Below are 24,249 nucleotides of genomic sequence, written 5' to 3' on the forward strand. Positions count from 1 at the left end.
TTAGCTGCACTCGGTTCAAATCTGGGATTCCTCTCACAATGAGCCAATGAGCCCTTGTCCTGTGGGTGAGACTGTTAAACCTAGTCTGTGAAAGGGGACTGATTTTAACCATCTTAATGACTGGCGGGAATTATTAATCTTGGTCTCCAAGGTATTCATAGGCTTGTGGCAGTGCTTATTAAAAAGCTTATTAAAAATTAAGTTAGGACCACAGACCCTGATAAAAATCACCCTGGAAGCAAACTTTTATTCAATTTTGAGATAAACTTTCTAGTATCCAACTTCATTTAAAAAACAGACTTGTTTATATAATGAGAGAGGAAAAGAAGGGGATGGAGAAGGAGAGAGTACATTCATTTGGCATGTTGGAGGCCAGGGATAAAACTCAAAGACCATGCAAAAAATGTCAAGTGCTTTAGCTGCTGTGCCTCCTCCCAGGCCATGAACAAACAACTGCTCCTCCTCCTCCTCCTTCCTTCTCCTTGTTCCTCTTGCTTTACTTGTCCCTCCTCCTCCTCCTCCTCCTCCTCCTCCTCGTCCTCTTCTTCTCCCACTTCTCCTTTTTCCTTCTCCTCCTTCTTCTCTCCCCTCATTATATTTCCTCTTCTTCTTCTCCTTTTAAAATTTTTTAATGTTTATTTATTTATTCCCTTTTTGTTGTCCTTGTTTTTATTGTTGTTGTTGGATAGGACAGAGAGAAATGGAGAGAGGAGGGGAAGACAGAGGGGGGGAGAGAAAGATAGACACCTGCAGACTTGCTTCAGTGCTTGTAAAATGACTCCCCTGAAGGTGGGGAGCTGGGGGCTCAACCAGGATCCTTAAGCCGGTCTTTGTGCTTTGCGCCACATGCACTTAACCTGCTGTGCTACCGCCCAACTCCATCTTCCTCTTCCTCCTCCTTCTCCTCCTCCTCCTCCTTCTTCCCTCCTTCTTCCTTCTCATTCCTCTCCTCCTTCTCTTCCTCCTCTTTCTCCTCCTCCTTTCTGCTAGAGTTTTCAGTAGGGCTTTAAGCCTGCACAATTCCATCCCTCCTGGAAGAAGTCTCTCTCTCTCTTTTTCTCTGTCTCCATATATATGCATAAGAGGGTACATAAGAGGATAAGAAAGAGAAAGATACCATAGAACTTTTCCATTGTTCATGGATATTCCTCTTTGCTCTTGTTGGTGGTTGGGGGCTCAGGCCTGAATCCTTGCAAGTGGCAAAGTGTGCAGTTTACTTGCTGAGCTATTTCCCAGCTCCCTTGACTTACCCAATATGGTTCATTTTAATTAACCAAAAATGCTAATGCCTGGGAAAAAATGTTACGTAATTCTCAACTTGCACAGTAAGCTATGCCTGGAAAACTGAGATCAGAAAGTCCCTGTATCTTTTTTTTCTCTTTCCTTTCACTATTAAAACATTTAATGAGAGTGAGATAGACCTTTGTGATATGTTTTCTTAGCCTACCATTTCAAGGTGTTTTGAACATGGCTCCTTCAGACCAAAGTTTAGTCTGGAGTTCACAGAACCAAAACAGTAATCGACCCTAACGTCTCTCTAAGAGTCTCATGCCAGTCACAAGCTACAACAGGAAAGTTCTGGTGAAAATTATCCTCTGTCCAAGAGCAGAACTCTAGAGATTTCTGCTCAGGCAACAATACAGGCACTTCTTCTTCTTCTTCTTCTAGCGTTTGCCCTTTTTCCGTAAGAACAGATTGCTCTGTACCTCTTCACAAGAGAACTGATTTTATTCAGAACAGAGTGTGGGGATATTTAAGCCAAAAGGAGTTTTAGAAAACAATGAAGAATCATATATCTATGGAGACAAAGAGACAAGAGACACAGAGAAAATTAAAAAGACCATCATACTAAAGCTTTCTTCAGTGGGTGTCAGACTTGAAGCAGGGTCACACACATGGTGTAGCAGCACACCTTCCATGTGTGCTGTTTTTCCAGCCCAGTGAAGATTCTTTTTGATACGCTTCATAATAACAATTAGCTAAACTGTAGGACACTTAGTCAGAGAGGAGCCACAAAAGAGATAGTTAAAGAAAGGTCTTTCAGAGGTCAGAACAAATCTCCAAAATCCAAAATCTTCCTCTATAGTGAGGCTTGAATTGAACTGCATCAGACTGTGGAATAATTTGTGCCTCAGGATACTGTTGAAAAGAAAAAATAAAAACAAACAAAAGCCACAAAAATGATACAGTAAGTAGCAGCAATTTATGGGGCTTAACAGCTAGAACTACTACCAATAGAAACATGCAACTTAACAGAGGTCAAGGATAGAGATACTCAAAGAGAGTTTTGCTAAAATCTTGTCATCCCAGGATGACTGTCTAAATGACTAAACCTGCACCTTCTGAGGCAGCAACAACAGAGGTTTCATATTACAAGGAAATGAAATTTACTCAAATAATCTAGCTAATTTGCAAAACATATCAATAAGCCATAAACTTCTATAAATTCAAAAATAAACAGTAATTATGAGAGGAATTGTTATCCAAAGGTGTTACAATATATTTTCTAAAATGTTCCATTTCCAACAAAAATTATATCACAAAGGATACAATACAATGTGATGTGACCCATATACAGGAGGAAAAAAGTGATCAAGAGAAAGTCTCGATGAGAAGGCAAAACTCTCAAAAGCAGTTATTAGAAACATGTTTTACAGAGCCAAAGAAAATTCAAGAAGGTCAGAAGCTACTGCTGAGGACATAAAAGAATGTATTATGGCAATGTTTCCTAAGATGATTAACAGAAGGGCCAGGTGGTGGCGCAACTGGTTGAGTGCTCACCTCACAGTGTGCAAGGACCCAGGTCCCCACCTGCAGGGGGAAAGCTTTACAAGTGGTGAAGCAGGGATGCAGGTGTCTCTCTGTCTTTTTCCCTCTCTATCTCTCCCTTCCTTTCAATTTCTGGCTGTCTCTATCCAATAAACAAATAAATATATAAATAAATAAAGATAATAAAAAATAAAAAAGATGATTAACAGAGATAAAAAAATTTTTTTAAAAGGAACCTAATGAATATTTTGATCTTGAACAGTCTAATAAGCAAAAACTAAATTCACTAGAATGGCCCAACAGTATATATGAATGTCAAAAAAAAAAAAAGAAAGAAAGAAAAGAAAAAATAAAGAAAGAAAAAATAAAGAAAAGAAAGAGTCAGAAAATCTGATGATAGAGCTGCCTAGCTAGCCACCTAACTGATATTTCTTAATCTCAAGAATAGGGAGAAGGAAAGAAGAATGAAGAAATATGAAAAGGACATGAAAAAATATGGGATGCCATTCAAAACATCAACATATGCAGAATGGGAACAGCAAGAGAGCAGAAGAAAGAACAGAAACAATATTTGGCAAAATAATGATTGAAAACTTTGGAAATTTGTTGATGAGCGTTTTAATTCTAGTAGAATAAACACAGAGATAGATACTCACCCCGATCCAAAATAAGAAAACATAAAGAAAGTGTTTTCAAATGAAAGAGAAAAGAGGAAACATGGAAAACAGTAATCTCTTTTTTCATTTTTTTAATTTTTACTTATAAAAAGGAAACACTGATGAAACCATAGGATAAGAGGGGTACAATTCTACACAATTTCCACCACCAAACTCCGTATCCCATCCCCTCCCCTGACAGCTTTCCCATTCTCTAGCCCTCTGGGAGCATGGACCCAGGGTCGTTGAGGGTTGCAGAAGGTAGAAGGTCTGGCTTCTGTAATTGCTTCCCCGCTGAACATGGGCGTTGACAGGTTGATCCATACTCCCAGCCTGTCTGTCTCTTTCCCTAGTGAGACAAAGTTCTGGGAAAGAGAAGCTCCAGGACAAATTGGTGGGGTTATCTGCCCAGGAAAATTCATTTGGCATCATGGTAGCATCTGGAACCTGGTGGCTGAAAAAAGAGTTAACATATCAAGCCAAACAAGTTGTTGACTAATGATGAACCTAAAGGCTGGAATATTGCAAATGAAGATTTGGGGTCTCTGTTTTGAAGATAGCTAGTAGGCCTATTTTAGTTATATTCCAAAGGGCCCATGACTATACTAGTTTTTTCTTATGACATCATCTCCCCAGACAATAACTTGGGTTCACCTGCATAAGAGAGGTGAGGTTCAGGAAAACAGTAATCTTAGTACAGGCAAGGGATTCCAATAAGATAAGCAGATGACTTCTCATCAGAAGCAGTGGAGACCAGAAGACAGTGGAATACCATACTCAAAGAGCTAATGAGGGGGAAAGCTGTAAGTCTTTTATATAGTACAACTACAAAATAAAGAAAGGAATGTTGTGAGCAACCATATGCTATTAAGTTTAATAACTTAGATTAAATTGACCCATTTTTTTGAAGGACAAAAACTACTGGGTGTGATTTCAGAATAGAAAATACAATAAACTCATCACAAATAAAGGTGTTGAATTGGGAATTTTTTAAAATAGAGGCAGCGAGGCAGTGAAGCAGAAAAACGGTGTGGGGGCACCAAAGTACCAAAGTTTCCTGCGATGTGGGGAGAGCTGGATTTGAACCTGGGTCATGCACAAGGTAAAGCAATGCACTATCCAAGTAAGCTATTTTTCTGACCCAAATTTGGAATTTTAATATTTCCACAAAGAAAGGCCCAGGCTCAAATTACTTTTCTGCTAAGTTTTATCAAACTTTAAAGAATAGGGGCAAGGCTGTGGCATAGCTGGTATAGTCTACACATCACCATGGAGAACACCCAGGTTCAAGGCCTGAGTCCTCACCTGCAGAGGGGCAGCTTCACTATCAGTGAAACAGTGTTGCAGGTGTCCCCCTTTCTCTCTCTACCTTCCCCTTCCTTCTCAACATTTTTTTTGTCCTGATATCAAGTAATAGAAATTAAAAAAAAATTTTAAAGGGAAAAAGTTGCCACTGGAAGTAAAAGATTCATCATGCAGAGACCAAGCTCCCATGATAACCCGGCTGGCAATAAAAACAAATATATAGAAGTTCTTCAAATAGAAGAGGGAATATTTCCCAGTTTTACCTGATACCAAAACCAGGCCTCACAATTTCTCTGATATGCTGAGTTGGGAAGGAGCCAGGGGCCTCACTTATGGAAGATACCACTGAGCAATTTCCCTGACTCCTCTATTAAATTCTATTTTATGGGAGTCAGGCGGTAGCATAGTGGGTTAAGCGCACTTGGCGCAAAGACCGGCATAAGGATCCTGGTTTGAGCCCCTGGCTTCCTACCTGCAGGGGAATCGCTTCACAGGTGGTGAAGTAGGTCTGCAGGTGTCTATCTTTCTCTCCCTCTCTCTGTCCTCCCCTCCTCTCTCCATTTCTCTCTGTCCTACCCAACAACAATAACTACAACAATAAAACAACAAAGACAACAAAAGGGAATGAATAAATAAATAAAGATTAAAAAATTTAAAAAAAATCTATTTTCTATCCCTAGAGAGGAGAGAACAGAGAGGAAGGGAGAGACACCAAGGCACTGCTCCACTGTCTACAAAGCTTCCCTTGGTGCCATCCATGTTGTTCCCTGCAGTACCTGAGATTAACTCCAGGGCCTTTTGCACTGTAAAACAAACACTATCCTAATTCAAAATATCCTTTCTATGGATATCAATGCAAAAAAAAAGTCTCAACATTATTCTAGTAAACTAAATTTATCAATATATAAAAACTGATTATATATTCTCAGAATAAAAATCAAGACCAAAGCTTCACAACATTGGGTTTGGCTGTGATTTCTTGGATGTGATATCCTAGACATAGTTAACAAAATACATATACATTGCACTTCATAGAAAAAATGTTTTAAAATGCTTGTTTATTAAAAGGCACTATAAAGCCAGAGTGCCATCACCCAGTAGGGTGTGTTACCATGCACAAAGCTCCAGAATTGAGTCCAACTACCACATGGAAGGAACATAGTACAATAGGAGGCTCTATGGTTCTTGAAGTAGTCTGTGATGTCTCTTTCACTGAAGTGCTATCAAGTTATCTTAAATAAGAAAAAAAATGGAAAAATCAGCTCAGTAGAGTCTTTCTTGCATGTCACAATATCAATACAAAATATCACTACCAACATTTAAAAGGTAACCTATAGGATAGGAGAAAAGATTGTCAGACAATTCAGCTAGTAAACGTTTAGTACCCAGAATAGAGATCTCCTAAAAATCAACAATAACAAAAAGCAAAAAGTCCAATTTAAACACGGGTGAAGGCATTCATTCATTCATTCATTTGACCAGAGCACAACTCAGTTCTGGCTTATGGTGATGAGGCAGACTGAATCAGGAACCTGGGAGCCTCAGGCATGAGAATCTGCTTGCATAACCATTATCAATAATCACATGAAAAAAAAAATTCAACATCTCTTTCCAGTAGGAGAATGCAAATCAAAACTACAATGAGTTACTACCTTATACCCAGTATTATCGTAGCTAGCTACTAGGAAAATAACAAATGTGGACAGAATGTGAAGAAATTTGAGCTTCTGTGCACTGCTGGTAGAAATGGAAAATGGTACAACCAAAGTAGAAAACAGTATGGAGCTTCCCCCAAACATTAAAAAATAGATTTACTGTATGACTCAGCAAATCATCTTCTGGAAGTATATAAACAGACAAACCAACCTGAAAGCAAACCATTATCCTCTTGCACCATTGGAGCCTAGGTTCCCAACTTCCCCTTAGTATTCCTAGTTTTCTTCTTTTAAGTCCCCAAATATGCTCCAGTGGTCTACAGCCTACTGAAAATTCACCCTCTATCATCGTTTGCTGTGTCTTTTAGATGCCATCTATGAGTGAGATCACATAGTAAGATGACGGTTTGGTGGAGGGTAAGCAGAATTGACCCCTATTTTAGGAAAATGTGAAAATGTACCCTTGTGACAACAACAATCCTGTAAATCAATATTTACTCAATAAAGTGAGACTGACTGGCATTGAAAATAAAATAAACACTCTATGACCAGCAGTGAATATATATTACTTTAAAGTACTAAAAATATTAAACTTTGCTATAATTAAAAAATATAATTTCTTTTTTTTAAAAAAAAAAGAACTGAACACAGAGTCTTGAGATATTTCTTTTTTATTTTATTTTATTTTACTTATTTATTCCCTTTTGTTGCCCTTGTTTTATTGCTGTGGTTATTGTTGTTATTGATGTCTTTGTTGTTGGATAGGACAGAGAGAAATGGTGAGAGGAGGGGAAGACAGAGAGGGGGAGAGAAAGACAGACACCTGCAGACCTGCTTCACCGCCTGTGAAGCGACTCCCCTGCAGGTGGGGAGCCGGGGGCTCGAACCGGGATCCTTACACCGGTCCTTGCGCTTTGCGCCACCTGCGCTTAACCCACTGCGCTACAGCCCGACTCCCCTGAAGAGATATTTCTATGCTCGTATTCACAGAGACTTTATTCATCAATCCTAAAACATGGAGGCAACCCAAGTGTCCGTGGTGGATGAATGGGTGAGTAAGATCTGGTATATACATGTGATGGAATATAATTACATCTTCAAAAGAGGAAATTCTGCAACATGAACTTGAAAGTAGTATGTGAAGTGAAATAAAGCACTAACAAATGATGCATACTGTGTACTTGTATGAGGTACCTGAAATAGTCAAGATTATATAGAGATAGAAATAGAATGGTGGTTGCCAGGGGGCAGGAATGCAGTGGGATGGGAGAGATATGTCAACTGATGGCTGAGTAGGTATAGAGTTTCAATTTTATAAGTTGCAAAGAATTACAGAGGTGAATAGTGGTGATGGCTGTCAACATGAGGAATGTTCAGTATTAATGAACTGTGGGCGTAGAAACATTTAAGGTGGCACATTATACGATGTGTTTATCATATACACTTAAAAAAATCAGATAGCCAACTAGAAATATTCCCTGAATGTAAGATTTTCATTTTATATCAAAAAACAAGCACACACACAAACAAAAAACAGTGAGATGGTTCCACCGGGAGGATGCTGGCTTTGTCATGTGTGTGACCCAGGTTTGAGCATGGCCCCCACTGAACTGGGGGAAGCTTCAGTGTTGTGGTCTTTCCCTCTCTCCCTATGTCTCTTTATCTCTGCTTCTCTTTCTATCTAAAAAAGTTAGCCCAGAGCAGTGAAGCCATTGTGAAGATAAAAACAAAAACAAACAAGCCCAAACCAATTAATGTAATACAATATATCAATAGAATAAAAGACTAAATCCACACGATCATCTCCACTAGAGAAAGAAAAAACACATCTAAGAAAATCAATATCTATTCATGCTAAGACACTCAGCAAACCGGAACTAGAGCAAAACTTCTTTAGCCCGAAAAATAATATTTATGAAAAACCCACAGCTAGCATTGTGTGAAAGACTGAATATTTTTTCCCAAAAATCAGGAAGAAGACAAGGATGTTCTTCTTATTTTCTCCAACATTGCAACATTGTTCTAGAGGTTCTATCCTAGGTAATCAGGCAAGACATTGAAATAAAAGGCATACATAAAAGGCATCTAGACTGGAAAGAAAGGGGTAAGATTTCCTCAGTTTGTGGATGACATGAACTTACCTACAATAATTTAAGCTTAAAAATCCCCAAGAAATACACTCAAATGCTATTAGGATTTATTTAAAAAAGAAGTTTGACAAGGTGACAGGTTACAAGATTGATATATAAAAATCAACTGTATCTATACTCACACTATGAACAATCTACTCTCAAAATGGAAAAAGTAGTTCTATTTACAATAGAATCATAAGTGATACAATACTTAGAAAAAAAAATTAACGTAAGGAGTGCAAATCCATTTGTTTATTTATGAGCAGGATTATTGCTGGGGCTTGATACCTGCATTACAAATCTACCACTCCTAGTAGTTATTTCCCCCTCTTTTTTTACTGATAGAGAAATTGAGGGGGAAGGAGAGGGACAGAGGGAGGGAGGGAGGGAGGGAGGGAGAAAAAGAGAGAGAGAGAGAGGCCTGCAGCACTAGTTCACCAGTTGTGAAGCTCTCCCCTTGCTAGTAGGGCCCAAGGGCTTAAACCCTAGTCCTTTCTCATGGTAATATGTGTGTTGTACCAGGTGTACCACTGCCAGATCCCAAGAGTATAAAATTTTGACTCTGAAAAGAGTAGTATGATGTAACAGTATATATTTTGAAGAGGTTGAAATAATACCCCTAGAACATACAACATAAATCAGTGTGACTTCAATAAGAAGTAAAAAGAAATAGAAACACATCCCTACTCATAGAGCAGAAGACTTAATATTTTCAAGATGCTAATACTACCAAAATTTACTTGTAGATTCAATATCACATCTATAAAAACTCCAGCTGACCTCTTTTTCTTTCAAAATTTGACAAACTGATTCTAGTATTCATATTAAAATGCAACCCAAAATAGTTCTAAAACACATGAAAAAGATTTAGAGAAAAACAATCAAAACATTGTGATACTGAAATAAGGTATACATGTGGGTCAGTAGAATGAAATAAAGTCCAAAATGAAACACTTAGAGTCAACTGATTTTTGACAGGAGTGCCAAGATGACTCAGTTAGGGAAGAAAAGTCCAACAACATACTGGATCAACAAAATATCAGTGGGAAAAAATGCACAGACGCTCCGAAGTAACTCAAGATGAACCACTGACCTAAATATGAGGTAAAACTTAAAAAGAATAATTGACCTAACATTTCTACACATCAAAGAAGACCTTTGAGAAAGTGAAAAGAGAGCTGGGAAGATAGCACCAGTGATAGCAAACAAATTTTCATTGTGGAAGGACCAGGAACTCCCGGTACCAACATAAACAAGAGTTGATCAGGGCACTGCTTAAAAAAAAAAAAAGACTGATAAAAGAAGGAGGAGGAGAAGGGGGAGGGGTCTCTAAAGGAGAAGGAGGAAAAGGAAGATAGGCTAAGAGGAGATATTTGCCAGTCCTATGTCTGAAAAGAGACTTATATCTGGAATCTATAAACTTCAACCAGTCAACTAATCAAGTTTTGAAATGGACAAAAAAATTGGATAGACATGTATTTAAGAAAGATGCAATGAAAAACCAATAAGTGTATGAAAAGATGTGCAATATCATTTACCACCAGGGAAATCCAAGTGAAAGCCATAATTAGATAGCATTTCATAACCCCTAGGCTATCTATAATAAAAAACAGATACATAATATCAAGGATTACCATGGATGTGGCAAAATTGGAATCTTCATATCTTGCCAGTGCCAATATAAAAATTGTACACCACTTTGGAAATCTCTCTGAAGGCTTCTCCAAAGATTAAATGTATAATTACCACATAACTAAATGCAGAGTTACCACATAACTCTACTCCTAACTACACAACCAAAAAAAGAGAAAAGTAAACATATATCTATATAAAATTTATACATGAATTGTGAATGATCATGACAATATTATTAATAATTGCCAAAAATCAGATAATTTAGATGCCAATGATCCAAGGAATGGTTGAATGAAATGTAGTCTGTCCATCCAATGGATATTAGTTGACAGTCAAAAGACATGCAGTACTATGGCATGTGTTAACATCACACAAAAGTAACCAATTAACTATCCCAACAACAAAATGAGTTCACTCAGAAACAACAGATGAGAAGGCAGATTGGAAAGTATATTATAGGAAGACCCCTGTGCAGTTCCCCAAATTCACTGCTAACAACTCCCTGTATCCTGGCTGAAGGACTTCCCTCTCAGTTCTGCTGGAGGAAGACACAGCCTCACTTCCTGGGGGAGACACAAGGTATGCTGAGTCTTTACAAAGTTTGTTGAAGATTTGTTGATTTATCCATCAGTGGGTACTTTTTTCCCCCCTTGAACTCTCAAGTTCATTTAAATAGGATTTCTGGTTAGTTTTTTTGTTTGTTTTGTTTGTTTGTTTGTTTTCTCCAGAGCACTGCTCAAATCTGGTTTATGGTGGTGTGAGGGATTGAAACAAAGATTTTGAAGCCTCAGGCTTAAGTGTCTGTTGGCATAACCATTATGCTATCTCCCCCTTCCTAACTAGAATTTCTGTATATTAATGTTCACACATGGATAAACCTTGAAACCATTATGCTAAACAAAAGAAGTCAGTCAAAAAAGACTGATTCCGCTTACATGAAATATCCAGAAAAGCATATCTATAGAGGCAGCATTTGACTAAAACTGGGAATGAGGGGAGTTACTGTTAAAAGGGGTGAAGGTTTCCTTGGGGTAGGTTATGTGACTAGAATATTCTAAAATTTCTTGTGGTTATATTTGCAAAACTCTGTAAATAACTTTAAAATTACTCATCTGGGGAGTTGGGCGGTAGCGCAGCGGGTTAAGCGCACGTGGTGCAAAGTGCAAGGACCAGCGTAAGGATCCCGGTTTGAGCCCCCAGCTTCCCACCTGCAGGGGAGTCGCTTCACAGGCGGTGAAGCAGGTCGGCAGGTGTCTATCTTTCTCTCCCCCTCTCTGTCTTCCCCTCCTCTCTCCATTTCTCTCTGTCCTATCTAACAACAATGACATCATCAACAATAACAATAATAACTACAACAACAATGAAAAAAACAACAAGAGCAACAAAAGGGAAAATAAGTATATATATATATATACTGATCTGTACATTTCAAGTAAGTAAATTGTATGATGTGTGAAATATATCTCAATAAAACTATTATATAGCTTGATAGTGGGAAGAAAGGAAAGAGGGAAGAAAAGAGATGGTTAGGAGAGAAGGGAGGCAGGGAGGGAAAAAAGAAAGGAAGGGAAAGAAAGAGGAAAAGAAGGAGGGAGGAGAGAAGGGAGGGTACTATTAGGCTAAAAGTTCTCAGCATGCCTAAGTCCAGGCTCAGCCCAGGCACCATCTTTATCCCTAGAGGTACAGAGCTTATGGTAATAGGACATTTCATTAATTTGGCTATGCCTAAAATGCCAAGGCAGCGTTCCTTGGTAAAGTGGTGTAGCTCTCATAGTCATGAGAAAAGATTCAGGGATTATTTCCCTGTATTCTATGTCCAAACTTGATTTTTGCAATTTTATCACCTTGTGCTGGGTGTGAAGATCAAGAGAACATTTAAAAGAAATAGAGGATGATCAAAATGGCTGACTTCATTGTATGCTGGGAAAAATACTGTCCTAACACTGAGATCACCTCCAAAAGAAGCAAACAGAAGGAAGAAGACAGAAAGGGAAAGGGGAGGGGGAGGGGGAGGGACAGGAGAAGCAGAAAAGAAAAGGGAAGGGGGAGCCTAGTGACTAACTCACTGTAAACAGTGTCCTCCGGCTGCCATCAGTTAGTACTGTCTGTTGCAGAGTAAGGAGAAGAGACAATAGAGAAGGTTCCTGCTCCTCTGCTGACATGCTCTTGGATTAGGGTGATTCCTGAAGCAAGAGGCATAGAGATGCAGCAGGGAGTAGAGAAGGTGAGGATCAAACCATTCTGAGCAGAATGTCTGAGCAAGAAAGAATGCTTGTCAGCTGCTAGCTAGCAAACCGGAGACCATTACCATTGCTCATTTCAAGATTTCCAAAACATAAATAATTTGTATGCAGTGCCAGGGAATGAATTCTGGGTCTTGTACATGCACCATACCAATGAGTGGCCTCTCAGGCCCATTTTACTTATTTATTTATGTGTTTATTGAGACATACACACAAAAGAAAGAGAAAGAGTCAGGTAAGACACAAAGAGGAAAGATGGCTCCCCACCACTCCAGTATTCCCATAAAGTTCCCATGTGGAATCAGTTTCCAACCTTGGGGGCTTGTCACAGTAAATGTGTGCTCTACTAGGTGAGCTATTGCCCAGCCCCATGGGATTTGTATTTTATAACAAGCAATCACTTGTTGGCAAACATGAAGTGTTTTGTAAATGTTATCAGATATTTTGGGCAGTGGAGATGATCCATTTACACTCCCAGAGTTTCATTGTATTAGTGCCTTCTTTTTTGTTTTGTTTTTCTTGTCTTCTTTTCTCATCTGATTAGCATTTCACAGGTATAAGGGTACATTCAACTTCTCTTTACAAAGAAAGAAAAGAAATTGGGGGGGGGGTGAGGAGATAGAAAGGGAGAGAGAAAGATAAACAACTGTAGTACTGCTTCACCGCCCTGGAAGCATTCCCTGCAGGTGGAGACTGGGGCCTTAAACCTGGGTCCTCACACATGGTGATGTGTATGCTTAACTGGGTGTGCCACTGCCCAGCCCATTGGGCTGAGTTTTTAGATGTAACATTTCCATTAAACATTTTTATTAAATTTATTAAACATTCATCCACTGCTGCTCACCTTCGTTTTTAAAAATATTTATTTATTTATTTATTTATTTATTTATTTATTTTTGCTACCAATGGTCTCATCAGGATACTTGCACCACTTCCAGCAGCCTTTTTTTTTTTGGTTAGAGAAGGAGAGATCTAGAAAGGGGAGAAAGAAAGAGGAAGTGAGAAAGGCAGAGATACCTGCAGCACTGTTCCACCACTCCTGAAGCTTCCATCCCTGCAGGTTGGGGCTGAGGGTTTGAACCTGGATCCTTGTGCATGGTAATATGTGCATTCTACCTGGTGTGCCGCCACCAGGGACCCACCACCTACCTTCTTTCCCCTAGAAAGTTTGGACTTCTAGGGACTACACCCTGTAACTCATGTTTCCAATTCAGAAGTCCAACCAGTGTGTTTCTATGTACAGAGAGGTGATATTATCCTTAGTTTTCCTCTCCTTTTACAAAAATCCTGAAGTACATAGAAACAGAAAAAGTATACAATGACCAATCACTATCAAACATATGGATTAAACAACTGCTAAAATTTTCATTATATATTCTTATCTCTTTTTTTGCAGAAGGAATTTAAGGAAAAGTATAGAAATGTGTATATTTTACTCCTAAATACTTCAACATTAATCTAGGAATAGCAAGTAGATATTTGTTAGGCAAATACAATTCCATAATCACATCAAACAAAGCACATACTTTTTTCACAGCATATCATACCCATCTACATTTAAAAATTCCATATTCTGGTCTAACATCCAAGTCCTTGATCCACTTGGAATTTACTTTTGTATTTGGTGAAATACAGTGATTCAGTTTCATTCTTCTGCATGTTTCAACCCATTGTCTCCAACACCATTTGTTGAAGAGACTCTGCTTTCCCCATGTAATAGTCTGGGCCCCTTTGTCAAAGATTAGATGTCCATACATGTGGGGCCTCATTTCTGGGCTCTCAGTTCTATTCCATTGGTCAGTGTGTCTGTTCATGTTCCAGTGCCAAGCAGTTTTGATGACAATGGCCCTAGAATACAGTTTGAGATCTGGGAGTGTGATGCCTCCGGTTCTGTTCTTTTTTCTCAAGATTGTTTTGGCAATTCTAGGTCTTTTCTGGTTCCAGATAAACATTTGTAGCATTTTTTCTATTCTCCTAAAAAATGTGCTTGGGATCTTGATGGGGATAGCATTAAATTTGTAGATGGCTCTGGGTAATATATTCATTTTGATGATGTTAATTCTTCCAACCCATGAGCATGGAATATCTTTCCACTTCTTTGTGTCTTTTTCAATTTCTCTGAGTAGTGACTCATAATTTTCAGTATACAAGTCTTTCACTTCTTTGGTTAGGTTTACTCCTACATATTTTATTGTTTTTGTTGCTATAGAAAAAGGAACTGATTTCTGGATTTCAATTTCTTCTAACTTAGTGTTTGCATAGAGGAATGCCACTGACTTTTGAATGTTAATTTTATAGCCCTCCTGGGGATATATCCTAAGGAACCCAACACATCCATCCAAAAAGATCTGTGTACACATATGTTCTTGGCAGCACAATTTGTAATAGCCAAAACCTGGAAGCAACCCAGGTGTCCAACAACAGATGAGTGGCTGAGCAAGTTGTGGTATATATACACAATGGAATACTACTCAGCTGTAAAAAATGGTGACTTCACCGTTGTCAGCCGATCTTGGATGGACCTTGAAAAAATCATGTTGAGTGAAATAAGTCAGAAACAGAAGGATGAATATGGGATGATCTCACTCTCAGGCCGAAGTTGAAAAACAAGATTAGAAAAGAAAACACAAGTTGAACCTGAAATGGAATTGGAGTATTACACCAAAGTAAAAGACTCTGGGGTGGGTAGAATACAGGTCCATGAAGGATGATGAATGACATAGTGGGGGTTGTACTGTTAAATGGGAATCTGGGGAATGTTATGCATGTACAAACTATTGTATTTACTGTTGAATGTAAAGCATTAATTCCCCAATAAAGAAAAAAAAAGTAAAAAAAATTTTTTTTTTAATTCCATATTCCTGGGAGTCGGGCAGTAGCACAGCTGGTTGAGTACACATGGCGCCAAGCGCAAGAATTGACATAAGGATCCCAGTTCGAGCCCCCGGCTCCCCACCTGCAGGGGAGTCGCTTCACAGGCGGTGAAGCTAGTCTGCAGGTGTCTATCTTTCTCTCCCACTCTCTGTCTTTCCCTCCTCTCTACATTTCTCTCTCTCCTATCCAACAATGATGACATCAACAACAATAATAACTACAACAACAACAACAACAAAATGTCATATTCCTGGTTTTTAAAAATGAAGGTAAAATTCACTTTGAAAAAAAGAACACACAATCCTAGGTATGATTTAGTGGCATTATCACAGTCAAAATGTTGTACCACCATTATTTTGTCATGATCCCAAACTCTGCTGTTTAGAAATAACTTCTGGGGATGAGCCATTGTGCATCAGGTTGAGTGTGCCCATTACCATGTGCAAGAACTAGGGTTCAAGCCCTTGGTCTCCACCTGCACGGAGGATGCTTCATAACTCATTAAGCAGTGTTGCAGGTATCTCTCTATCACCCCTTGCCCTCTCAATTTATCTCTGTCCTATCAAATAAATATCTAAAAAGAATGACTTCTGTTTCCTACCTCTCCCCCAAATGCCTTTTAAAGATGATTAAATCAAACATTCTTTTGGTTGTTATGTTTCTTAAACTAAGCTAAGGGCCAAGGAGACAGCATAATGGTTATGCAAAATATTTTCATACCCGAGGCTCCACAGGTCCCAGGCTCAGTCTCTAGTATCACATTATGCCAGAACTGGTTTAAAAACAAGGCAAAGGGGAGTAGCTCACTTAGATAATGAGCTACTTTGTCTTGCGTGAGGCCCAGGTTGAGCACCTCATCCCAAACTGAACAAAGTTTCAGCACTGTGGTCTCTTTCACAGTCTCTTCATCTCTATTAAAAAGCAAATGTGAGCCAGGTGGTGGCACACATTATAGTGCACGAGGACCAGGTTCAAAGCCCCTGGTCCCCACCTATAGGCAGAAAGTTTCACAAGTGTTGAAGCAGCGCTGCAGGTGTCTCTCTATCTCTTACCCTGTCTATCTTTCGCTCCCCTCTTAATTTCTCTGTATCCAATAAGAAATAAAAAGACTTAGAAAAAAGTTACAAAATAAAAAAAAAAAACAATAACCTCCTATTTTAGAATCGTCTCCTCTCTCCATACTCACGCACACTTAAATTTCATGATATTGACTTCTTTACAATTCAGCTGTTTGTTCTCTAGACTGCCCCACCTTCTAGATTTGTCTAACTGTCTCCTTATTGTATTGTTAAACGTGTTCTTTTCTTCTCTCTCTCTTTCTTTCTTTCTTTTTTCTGTCTGTCTGTCTTTCTTTCTTTCTCTCTTTTATTGCCAGCAGGGTTATCACTGGGGCTTGATGCCAGCACTATGAATCCACTGCTCTTGGTGACCATTTCTTTTGGCTATTTTTATTTCTTTTTTATTTGACAGGACAGAGAAAAATTGAGAGGGGAGAGGGATATAGAAGGAAAGAGAACGTTATATACCTGCAGACCTGCTTCAACACTTTTGAAATGTCCCCCCTGTAGGTGGGGATTAGGGGCTCAAACCCAGGTCCTTGAGCATGGTAATATGTGTGTTTAACCAGGTGTGCTACCACCTGTCCCCTGCTCTCCAGCTCTATGTTTCTTATTAAGATTAAAGTTTGACCTAAAAATTTGATGAAGAACCAGGTTAGGCATCTTGGTAAGAATTCTTCATAAACGAAAGGCTAATAATCAAAATCTGTAAAGAATGCAGCAACAAGAAAATAAAAAGCTCCATCCAAAAATGGGGAGAGGATATGGTCAGAATTTAATTTTCACAAAAGAAGAGATCCAAAAGGCCAACAGACATATTAAAAAATGCTGTATGTCAATGATTGTCAGAGAAATGCAGATAAAGACAACAGTGAGAGACTACTATACACCTGTGAGAATGTCAAACATTAGAAAGGACAGTAACAACAAATGTTGGCTAGGATGTAAAGAAAAAGGAACCCTCCTGCACTGCTAGTGGGAATGCAAATTGGTCCAGCCCTTGTGAAAAACAGACTGGAGACTCCTCAGAACACTAAAAATGGACCTACTATGTGACCTGGCAATTCCTTTCCTGGTGATATATCCAAAGGAAACAAACATAGCCATCCAATTAGATCTACGTACACCTATGTCCATAGCAACACAGTTTGTTAATAGCCCAAACTTGGAAACAACCCAGATGTGCAAAGGCAGATGAGTGGCTAAGAAAGTTGTGGTAAGAGGTCAGGCAGTGGCGCACTTGATTAAGTGCCCACACTACAGTGTACTAGGATCTGGGTTCAAGCTTCTGTTTCCAACTTGCAGGGAAAACTTTCAGGAGTGGTGAAGCGGGGTTGCAGATGTCTCTTTCACTCTCTATCTCTTCCTCACTTCTCAATTTCCTCTCTCCCCCTCTCTCTCTTTTTATTTATTTATTTATTATTATTATTCTTTTTTTTGCCTCTAGTCGCTGAGGCTCAGTATCTGCACTAGGAATCCATAGCTTCTGGAGGCCTTCCCCCTCCCATTTTTGATAGGATAGAGAAAAATTGAGAGAGGAGGGAGGATAGAGGGAGCAAAAAATAGACACCTGCAGACCTGCTTCACTGCTTGTGAACTGTCCCCCTGCAGGTGGGAGCGGGAGCTCAAACCCAGGTCCTTGTCCATAACCTTGGGCATAGTACTATGTACACTTTACTGAGTATACCATCCATCGCCCAGCCCCCTCAATTTCTCTCTGTCTCTAGCAATAAAAATATTTTTAAAAAATAAGAATGTTGTGTTATGTATACACAATGGAATACTCCTCAACTATCAAAATTATCTCCTTTGTTTCATCCTGGATGGAACATGAAGGCATTATGTTAAGTGAGATAAGTCAAGGAGCCTGGAGGTGGCACATCTGGGTAAGCACACATGGTACTAAGTGCAAGGACTCGCTAAAGGGTCTGGGTTAGGCCCTGCTACCCTCCTGCAAAGGGGAAGCTTCTCTCTCTCTCTCTCTCTTCTCGTCTCCTCTCCTCTTTCAATTTCTTTCTGTCCTATCCAATAAAATAGGGGGAAAATGGCCTCCAGGAGCAGTGGGTTTGTGGTGTGAGCAGTGGGTTTGTGGTGTTGACACTGAACCCCAGCAATAAGACTGAAGGCAAAAGAAAGAGGTGGGGGTGGAGAGAGAGAGAGAGAGAGAAAGAGAGAGAGACAGAGAGAGAGAGAGAGCAAGAGAGACAGACAGAGAGAGAGAGAGAGAGAGAAGGAAAGAGATCAAAAAGAGAAGGAAAAATACCAGACAGTTTCACAGTGTAATTGAAGAAACAACATAGAGAAGTAAAACACAAATCAAATCTTGGACTGGACAGACTGTACTGTACCAAAGCAAAAACTCAGGAGCAGAGAGGGTGGGAGGGAGGGAGTCAAAATGGTCAGGGGTATTGATGCAGTAGACATATTCCAACAGCCATACTGTAAATCATTAACCTCGCCACTAAAATGAAAAAAGGGAAAAAAGAATTCTTCATAGATAATGCTGTGTACTTCTGGCTGTTCATAGTAAATGCTGCCTAATGTCTGGCTGTCCACTATTAATTAGGTTACTATTGATGTTGTAAGGTGTTAACAGCCTATTTAAAAAATAGGCTGTTTTTTTTAAATGAAGGTGTGACTATTTGTAGTTAAAAAAAAAAGACTATTTCTACTTTGAATCTTCAAATAAAGGGATTCTGACTTGCTGCCTGGCATTTGGTATATAGCCTTTATCCTGTATAAACGATAAGAGGATTAAGACTGAGGTGTAATCCTCTTGATGGAGTAGACACAGGAGTTCAAGTTTACCTTTGAGGATGGTCAATCAGGACAGATATTTCTAAACTATAAAGACTAGCAGAAAGTATCTTTCCTCTGGAGCCAGTGGTGGTTGGGGGGTGGGGAGGAGGACTATGACATTGCTCATTAGCCAGAAATTTTTTTTATTTATAAAAAGGAAACATTGACAAAACAAAAGGATAAGAGGGGTACAACTCCACACAATTCCCACCTCCAGATTTATGTATCCCATTCCTCCCCTAACAGCTTTCCTGTTCTTTAACCCTCTGGGAGTAGACCCAAGGTCATTGTGGGATGCAGAAGGTGGAAGGTCTGGCTTCTATAATTGCTTCCCCGCTGAACCTGGGCATTGACAGGTCTATCCATACTCCCAGCCTGTCTCTTTCTTTCCCTAGTAGGGTGGGGCTCTGGGGAAGTGAAGCTCCCGGACACATTGGTGGGGTCATCTGTCCAGGTAAGTCTGGTTGGCATCATGCTAGCAGCTGGAACCTGGTGGCTGAAAAGAGAGTTAACATATAGAGCCAAACAAATAGTTGACTAATCATGAACCTAAAGGCTGGAATAGTGCAGATGAAGAGTTGGGGGGGGGGTCTCTGTTCTATAGATATCTAGTAGGCAAATTTTAGTTATATTCCAAAGGGCCTGTGGCTATACTAGTTCTTTTTTCTTTTTTTTTTTTGCCTGAGCCTGAAATCTGATATGCAGGTGGATCCAAGTTATTGTCGGGGAAATAATGTCATGGCTGGAAAAAAGACCAGAAAGTTGGATTAGTCTTTTGGTGGTGGGAATGGTGTTTGTGTATACTCCTATTAGTTTTTAGCCATATAAATCACTATTTAGTTAATATGAGAGAGGAAAATTGATGGAATATCTCAAACTTTTTAATGTACAGAGCATAGGCAGAGTCTTCAATTTGTTGACTCTCTTAAAAGCTCAGACCAGGGAGTACAGAAGCAACCAGTGGCACAACTATATACAAATAATGTCAAAGAACATAAATTATGGTGATGTTGTGTATGATGCAGCAAATCCTAACAAAGGGTATTTCAAAGTTAACCCAGTTGCCAAATATGTGATTATAGCAATAACTATCTATTGCCTTCTTAAACCCTAAGACATCAGGAACCTCCCTCTTCCTCTACAGAGCCTATATTTCCCCAGTCCTAGAGCCTCTAGGGTGGGATTCACCTTCCTGAAAGCTTCTCTCAATCCATGTCAAATGGTATTGCATCTGCCGATCCCAACCTAATCAACGTGATGAGTACCACCTCAGCATGCTTCACTTCAGATTGTGTCCAGAGACGTCAGTCGTGGAGTGTCTGCCCTTCAGCCTCATTACTTGGGTGAGACCTTTCCTTTCATAAGAGTCACTAATTCCATTCCAGGTGGTTCACTTCCTAACAAAGTCCTAAAACCTAGATATAGACCGGTCCCATGAGATAGAGCATATGTTCAGAGGTATCCATAAATTAGGGCAAAATATATACCTGAAAGCAAAAGTACACAATAGTCTACAGTGAGTGAGTCAGTATAAAGTTCTTAATGAAATAGTGTCTACTTAGATATCCTCCTCACCTACTTCCTGTTACACTTCCCTCACTCACTCCAAAGCTAACCTCATCAAAGCAAGGACTACAAGAGCTGAATAAGGGCAAGAGACTGGCATACTTTAACAATGACTCTTGAGTCACTATCAGGCCACCCCATCAGCTGAGGCCCTAGTCCTGAGATTCCCAAACAGACATGTTGAGTCTAGACCTCAAATAAATCCCTCTCTCCATTGTTACTGGCCATCCCTATCAGGAGCAACACAATAGACCCTTTTGTGCCCCCCCCCATAGGACCTTGCCCTCAACTTGGATCAACAATGGTAGAGAATGTTCCATCCTCTGAAGGGAGGCTGGACAAAATACTCTATGCTACACCTGAGGAAGATGGGTCCTGATATTGGGGCAACTTGGGACGTTCCTATTCATGACTACAGAATGTGAGCTCAGATCTATAGGGATGCAGAGGTCACATAGGCTCCTAAGCTGAATATGGACCTCAGATCAGATCAAATTGATGGGGTTTACAGTCAACAATATTTATACACCTTTCCCATATTAACCAGAATTTAATCAAAGATAGTACATATCTTTTTGCTAATACTAAAGCCAGAACATTTGGAATCTACATACAGAATCTTTGATGACATTTTTAAAATAATTCTACTCCTATCCCCCTTATTTTTAAATTATTCTTCTTTACCATAAACTACCTTAGAAAATTATGACCTGAACCCTCCAGCACCACTACTTTGGTGAGACCTTTCCTAGCTCATAAGACTCTGGAATTCCATTTTGGGTTGTGCACTTCCTAACAAGGTTACCAAACCTAGAGTATTACCAGTACCCATGAGATAGGGCACATGTGCACACGTATCCATAAACTGGGGGAAAATATATTCCATAAAGTAAAAGTGCCAATAATCTACAGTGATTCAATAAGCACAGCAAGCAAGTACAAAGACCTGAAAAAGACACCATAAAGTACTTAGTCAAATAGTTTCTACTTAGACCTAGATACCCTCCTCACCTACTACCTATTTTCACTTCTTTCAATCACTCCAAGTCTAACCATATAGAGACTACAAAAGCTGGATAAGGGCAAGAGACCGGCACACTTTAATGATGGCCCTTTTAATCACTACCAGGCCCTTAATCACTAGGGGCCCTTGTCAGGAAATCCTGGGATTCCCACACAGACCTCTAACAGATCCCTCTCTCTGCCATCAGTAGTCATCTCCATCAAGAACAAGATCATAAACCCTCCTTTGGGCCTCTGTAAGACATTGCCCTCAATACAGAACAACAGCGGTAGAAATTGCCTCACTGAAGGGAGGATGGGTCAACACACTCTTCCACCTGAGGAAGACTGGTCCTGAAATGAGTGCCGCCTAGGATGTTTCTAGCCATGACCATGGAATATGAGCTCAGACTGATGGGATGCAGAGGATACACAGGCTCCTGTCCTAAATATGAATAGACATGGGCCCTAGGTCAGATATATGGGGTTTATAGTTAATAGTATTTATAAATTTTCCCCATATTTGGTAACTTCTCTCTGCCCTTATATAGTTTTCTAGTCCTACCCTCAGTTCTGGCACCATCTTCCCAGACAATACTCCTAGTTCATCTGCATGTTAGCTGTTGGACTCAGTTCAAAATTAGTGAAGCCATGGACCCCTTAGAATATACCTAAAATAGACCTACTAGCTTTTTCTAAAATAAGACCCAAAATCTCATCTGCTATATTCTTACCTTTAGGTTCCTGATTATTATACAATTTGCTCTGCTTTATTTCTTAATGCTTTTCAGCCACCAAGTTCACATGCTACCATGACACCAACCTGAATTCCCTGGGCAGATGACCTCACTAATGTGTGTGAAACCTCACCTTTCCAGAGCCCTACCCCACTAAGGAGGATAGAAACAGACTGGGAGTATAGATCAACTTGCCAATGTCCCTGTGCAACAGAGAAGCAATTACAGAAGCCAGACCTCCCAATTTCTGCATCCTATGAAGAAAGATCTTTAGTCCATACTCCCAGAAGGATAAAGAATAGGGAACTTCCCGTGGAAGGGATGGGATACAGGACTCTGGTGGTGGGAATTGTATGGAATTGTACCCCTCTTATACCACAATCTTGTCAATCATTATTAAATCACTAATAAAAATTTTTAAATTAAAAAAAAGAAAAAGAAAATTATGGCCTGGGAGGTGTCACAGGACTCTTAAATATGAGGTCCTAAATTCGATCCCTGGTGTCAAGGTATTGCTCTCTTTCTTTCTCTTTCTCTCCCCTTCTCTCATATATATATTTGCCTCTAGGGTTATCACTGGGGCTTGGTGCCTGCACTACAAAGTCACTGCTCCTGGAGGTCATTTTTCCCACTTTGTTGCCCTTGTTGTTGTTATTGTTGCCATTGCTGTTGTTGATGTTCGATAGGACAGAGAAAAATCGAGAGAGGAGGGGAAGACATAGAGTGGGAGAGAAGGACAGACACCTACAGACCAACTTCACCACCTGTGAAGTGACCCCCCACAAACACAAGTGGGGAACTGGGGGCTTGAACCGGGATTGTTACGCCAGTCCTTGGACTTCATGCCATGTGCACTTAATGCTTAACTTATTGAGCCTGGCCCCCTGTAAATATGTATTTTTAAAAGATTAAGAGCATTTTCTTTGAATGCAAAATCTAACAATATTTAAATGTTTCTAGAGTTCTGCTTAAATTTTTAATAAGGAAAAATGTATGGGTTTGTTCTTTTTTTGATATTTCTTTCTTTTCTTTTAACTACTATAAAATGAATAGTCAATTCATTGAAAACATAAACAAGGAAGTTAAAGGACTTTACTATTACAACCAAAAAACCTGGGAGTTTCTAAGGAAAATGAGCTACTTTTAATTGCCAAATAAATGCTTAGTTTTTTTGATGACTAAATACCCAAGTTAGTTTAACTCAGCTTGAGGATGTTTTTCTGGATTCCCACAGGGATAACGATGATGATGATGACAATGGCAGTGATAATGTTAATGACTGCTTGTGTGTCTTTGTTATTTTGCCTTTCAGCTAGTATACAGGTACGTGAGTAGTAAATTTTCTGCACAGCAGTGTAGAACTTAAACTAAGAGCAATGGACTATTTTCAACTTATAACACTCATGAGCAATGTCCTTTCCCTCCATGGATCCTATAATTCTGGAAGATTCTGGTTTCAAAGTTACCGATTGAGTAAGGAATTGGCAAACTTCTTTCTTTAGTTTTTAAAATGATCTTTATTTATTTGATAGAGACAGCCAGAAATCAGGAGGAAGAGAGAAAAAAGGACACCTGCAGCACTGCTTTACCACTTGGGAAGCTTTCCTCCTGCAGGTGAGGCCTAGGGGCTTGAACCTGTGTCCTGATGCACTGTAACAAGTGCACTCAACCAGGTGTGCCACCGCCTGGCCCCACAAACTTCTTCTTGAAGGAAACAGTTCCTCAGCCATTGTACTGACAATCAGATATAAGAACATATGCCAATCACCTCCACTGGGGGTGGGGCACTTAATTTGAAGATTCCAACCAATAAAAAAA

General features: G+C 39.5%; 1 protein-coding gene across 9 annotated transcripts in view; it reads left to right on the forward strand.

The window, feature by feature from the left end:
- Nucleotides 1-24,249, forward strand: part of MKLN1 (muskelin 1) — a 439,788-nt gene that overhangs the window by 216,245 nt on the left and 199,294 nt on the right. For 4 of the 9 annotated variants that reach the window (XM_060196585.1, XM_060196584.1, XM_060196586.1 and 1 more), the window contains one exon: nucleotides 9,496-9,621. The exons of the other annotated variants lie outside the window; for them this stretch is intronic. In XM_060196585.1, the coding sequence (XP_060052568.1) occupies nucleotides 9,617-9,621 (5 nt within the window). In that variant the 5' untranslated portion in view covers nucleotides 9,496-9,616. The remainder of the gene's footprint in view (nucleotides 1-9,495; nucleotides 9,622-24,249) is intronic. 9 annotated transcript variants of the gene reach the window in all.

Source organism: Erinaceus europaeus, chromosome 8 (genome assembly GCF_950295315.1).
Source record: "Erinaceus europaeus chromosome 8, mEriEur2.1, whole genome shotgun sequence".
Taxonomy (NCBI): Eukaryota; Metazoa; Chordata; class Mammalia; order Eulipotyphla; family Erinaceidae; genus Erinaceus; species Erinaceus europaeus.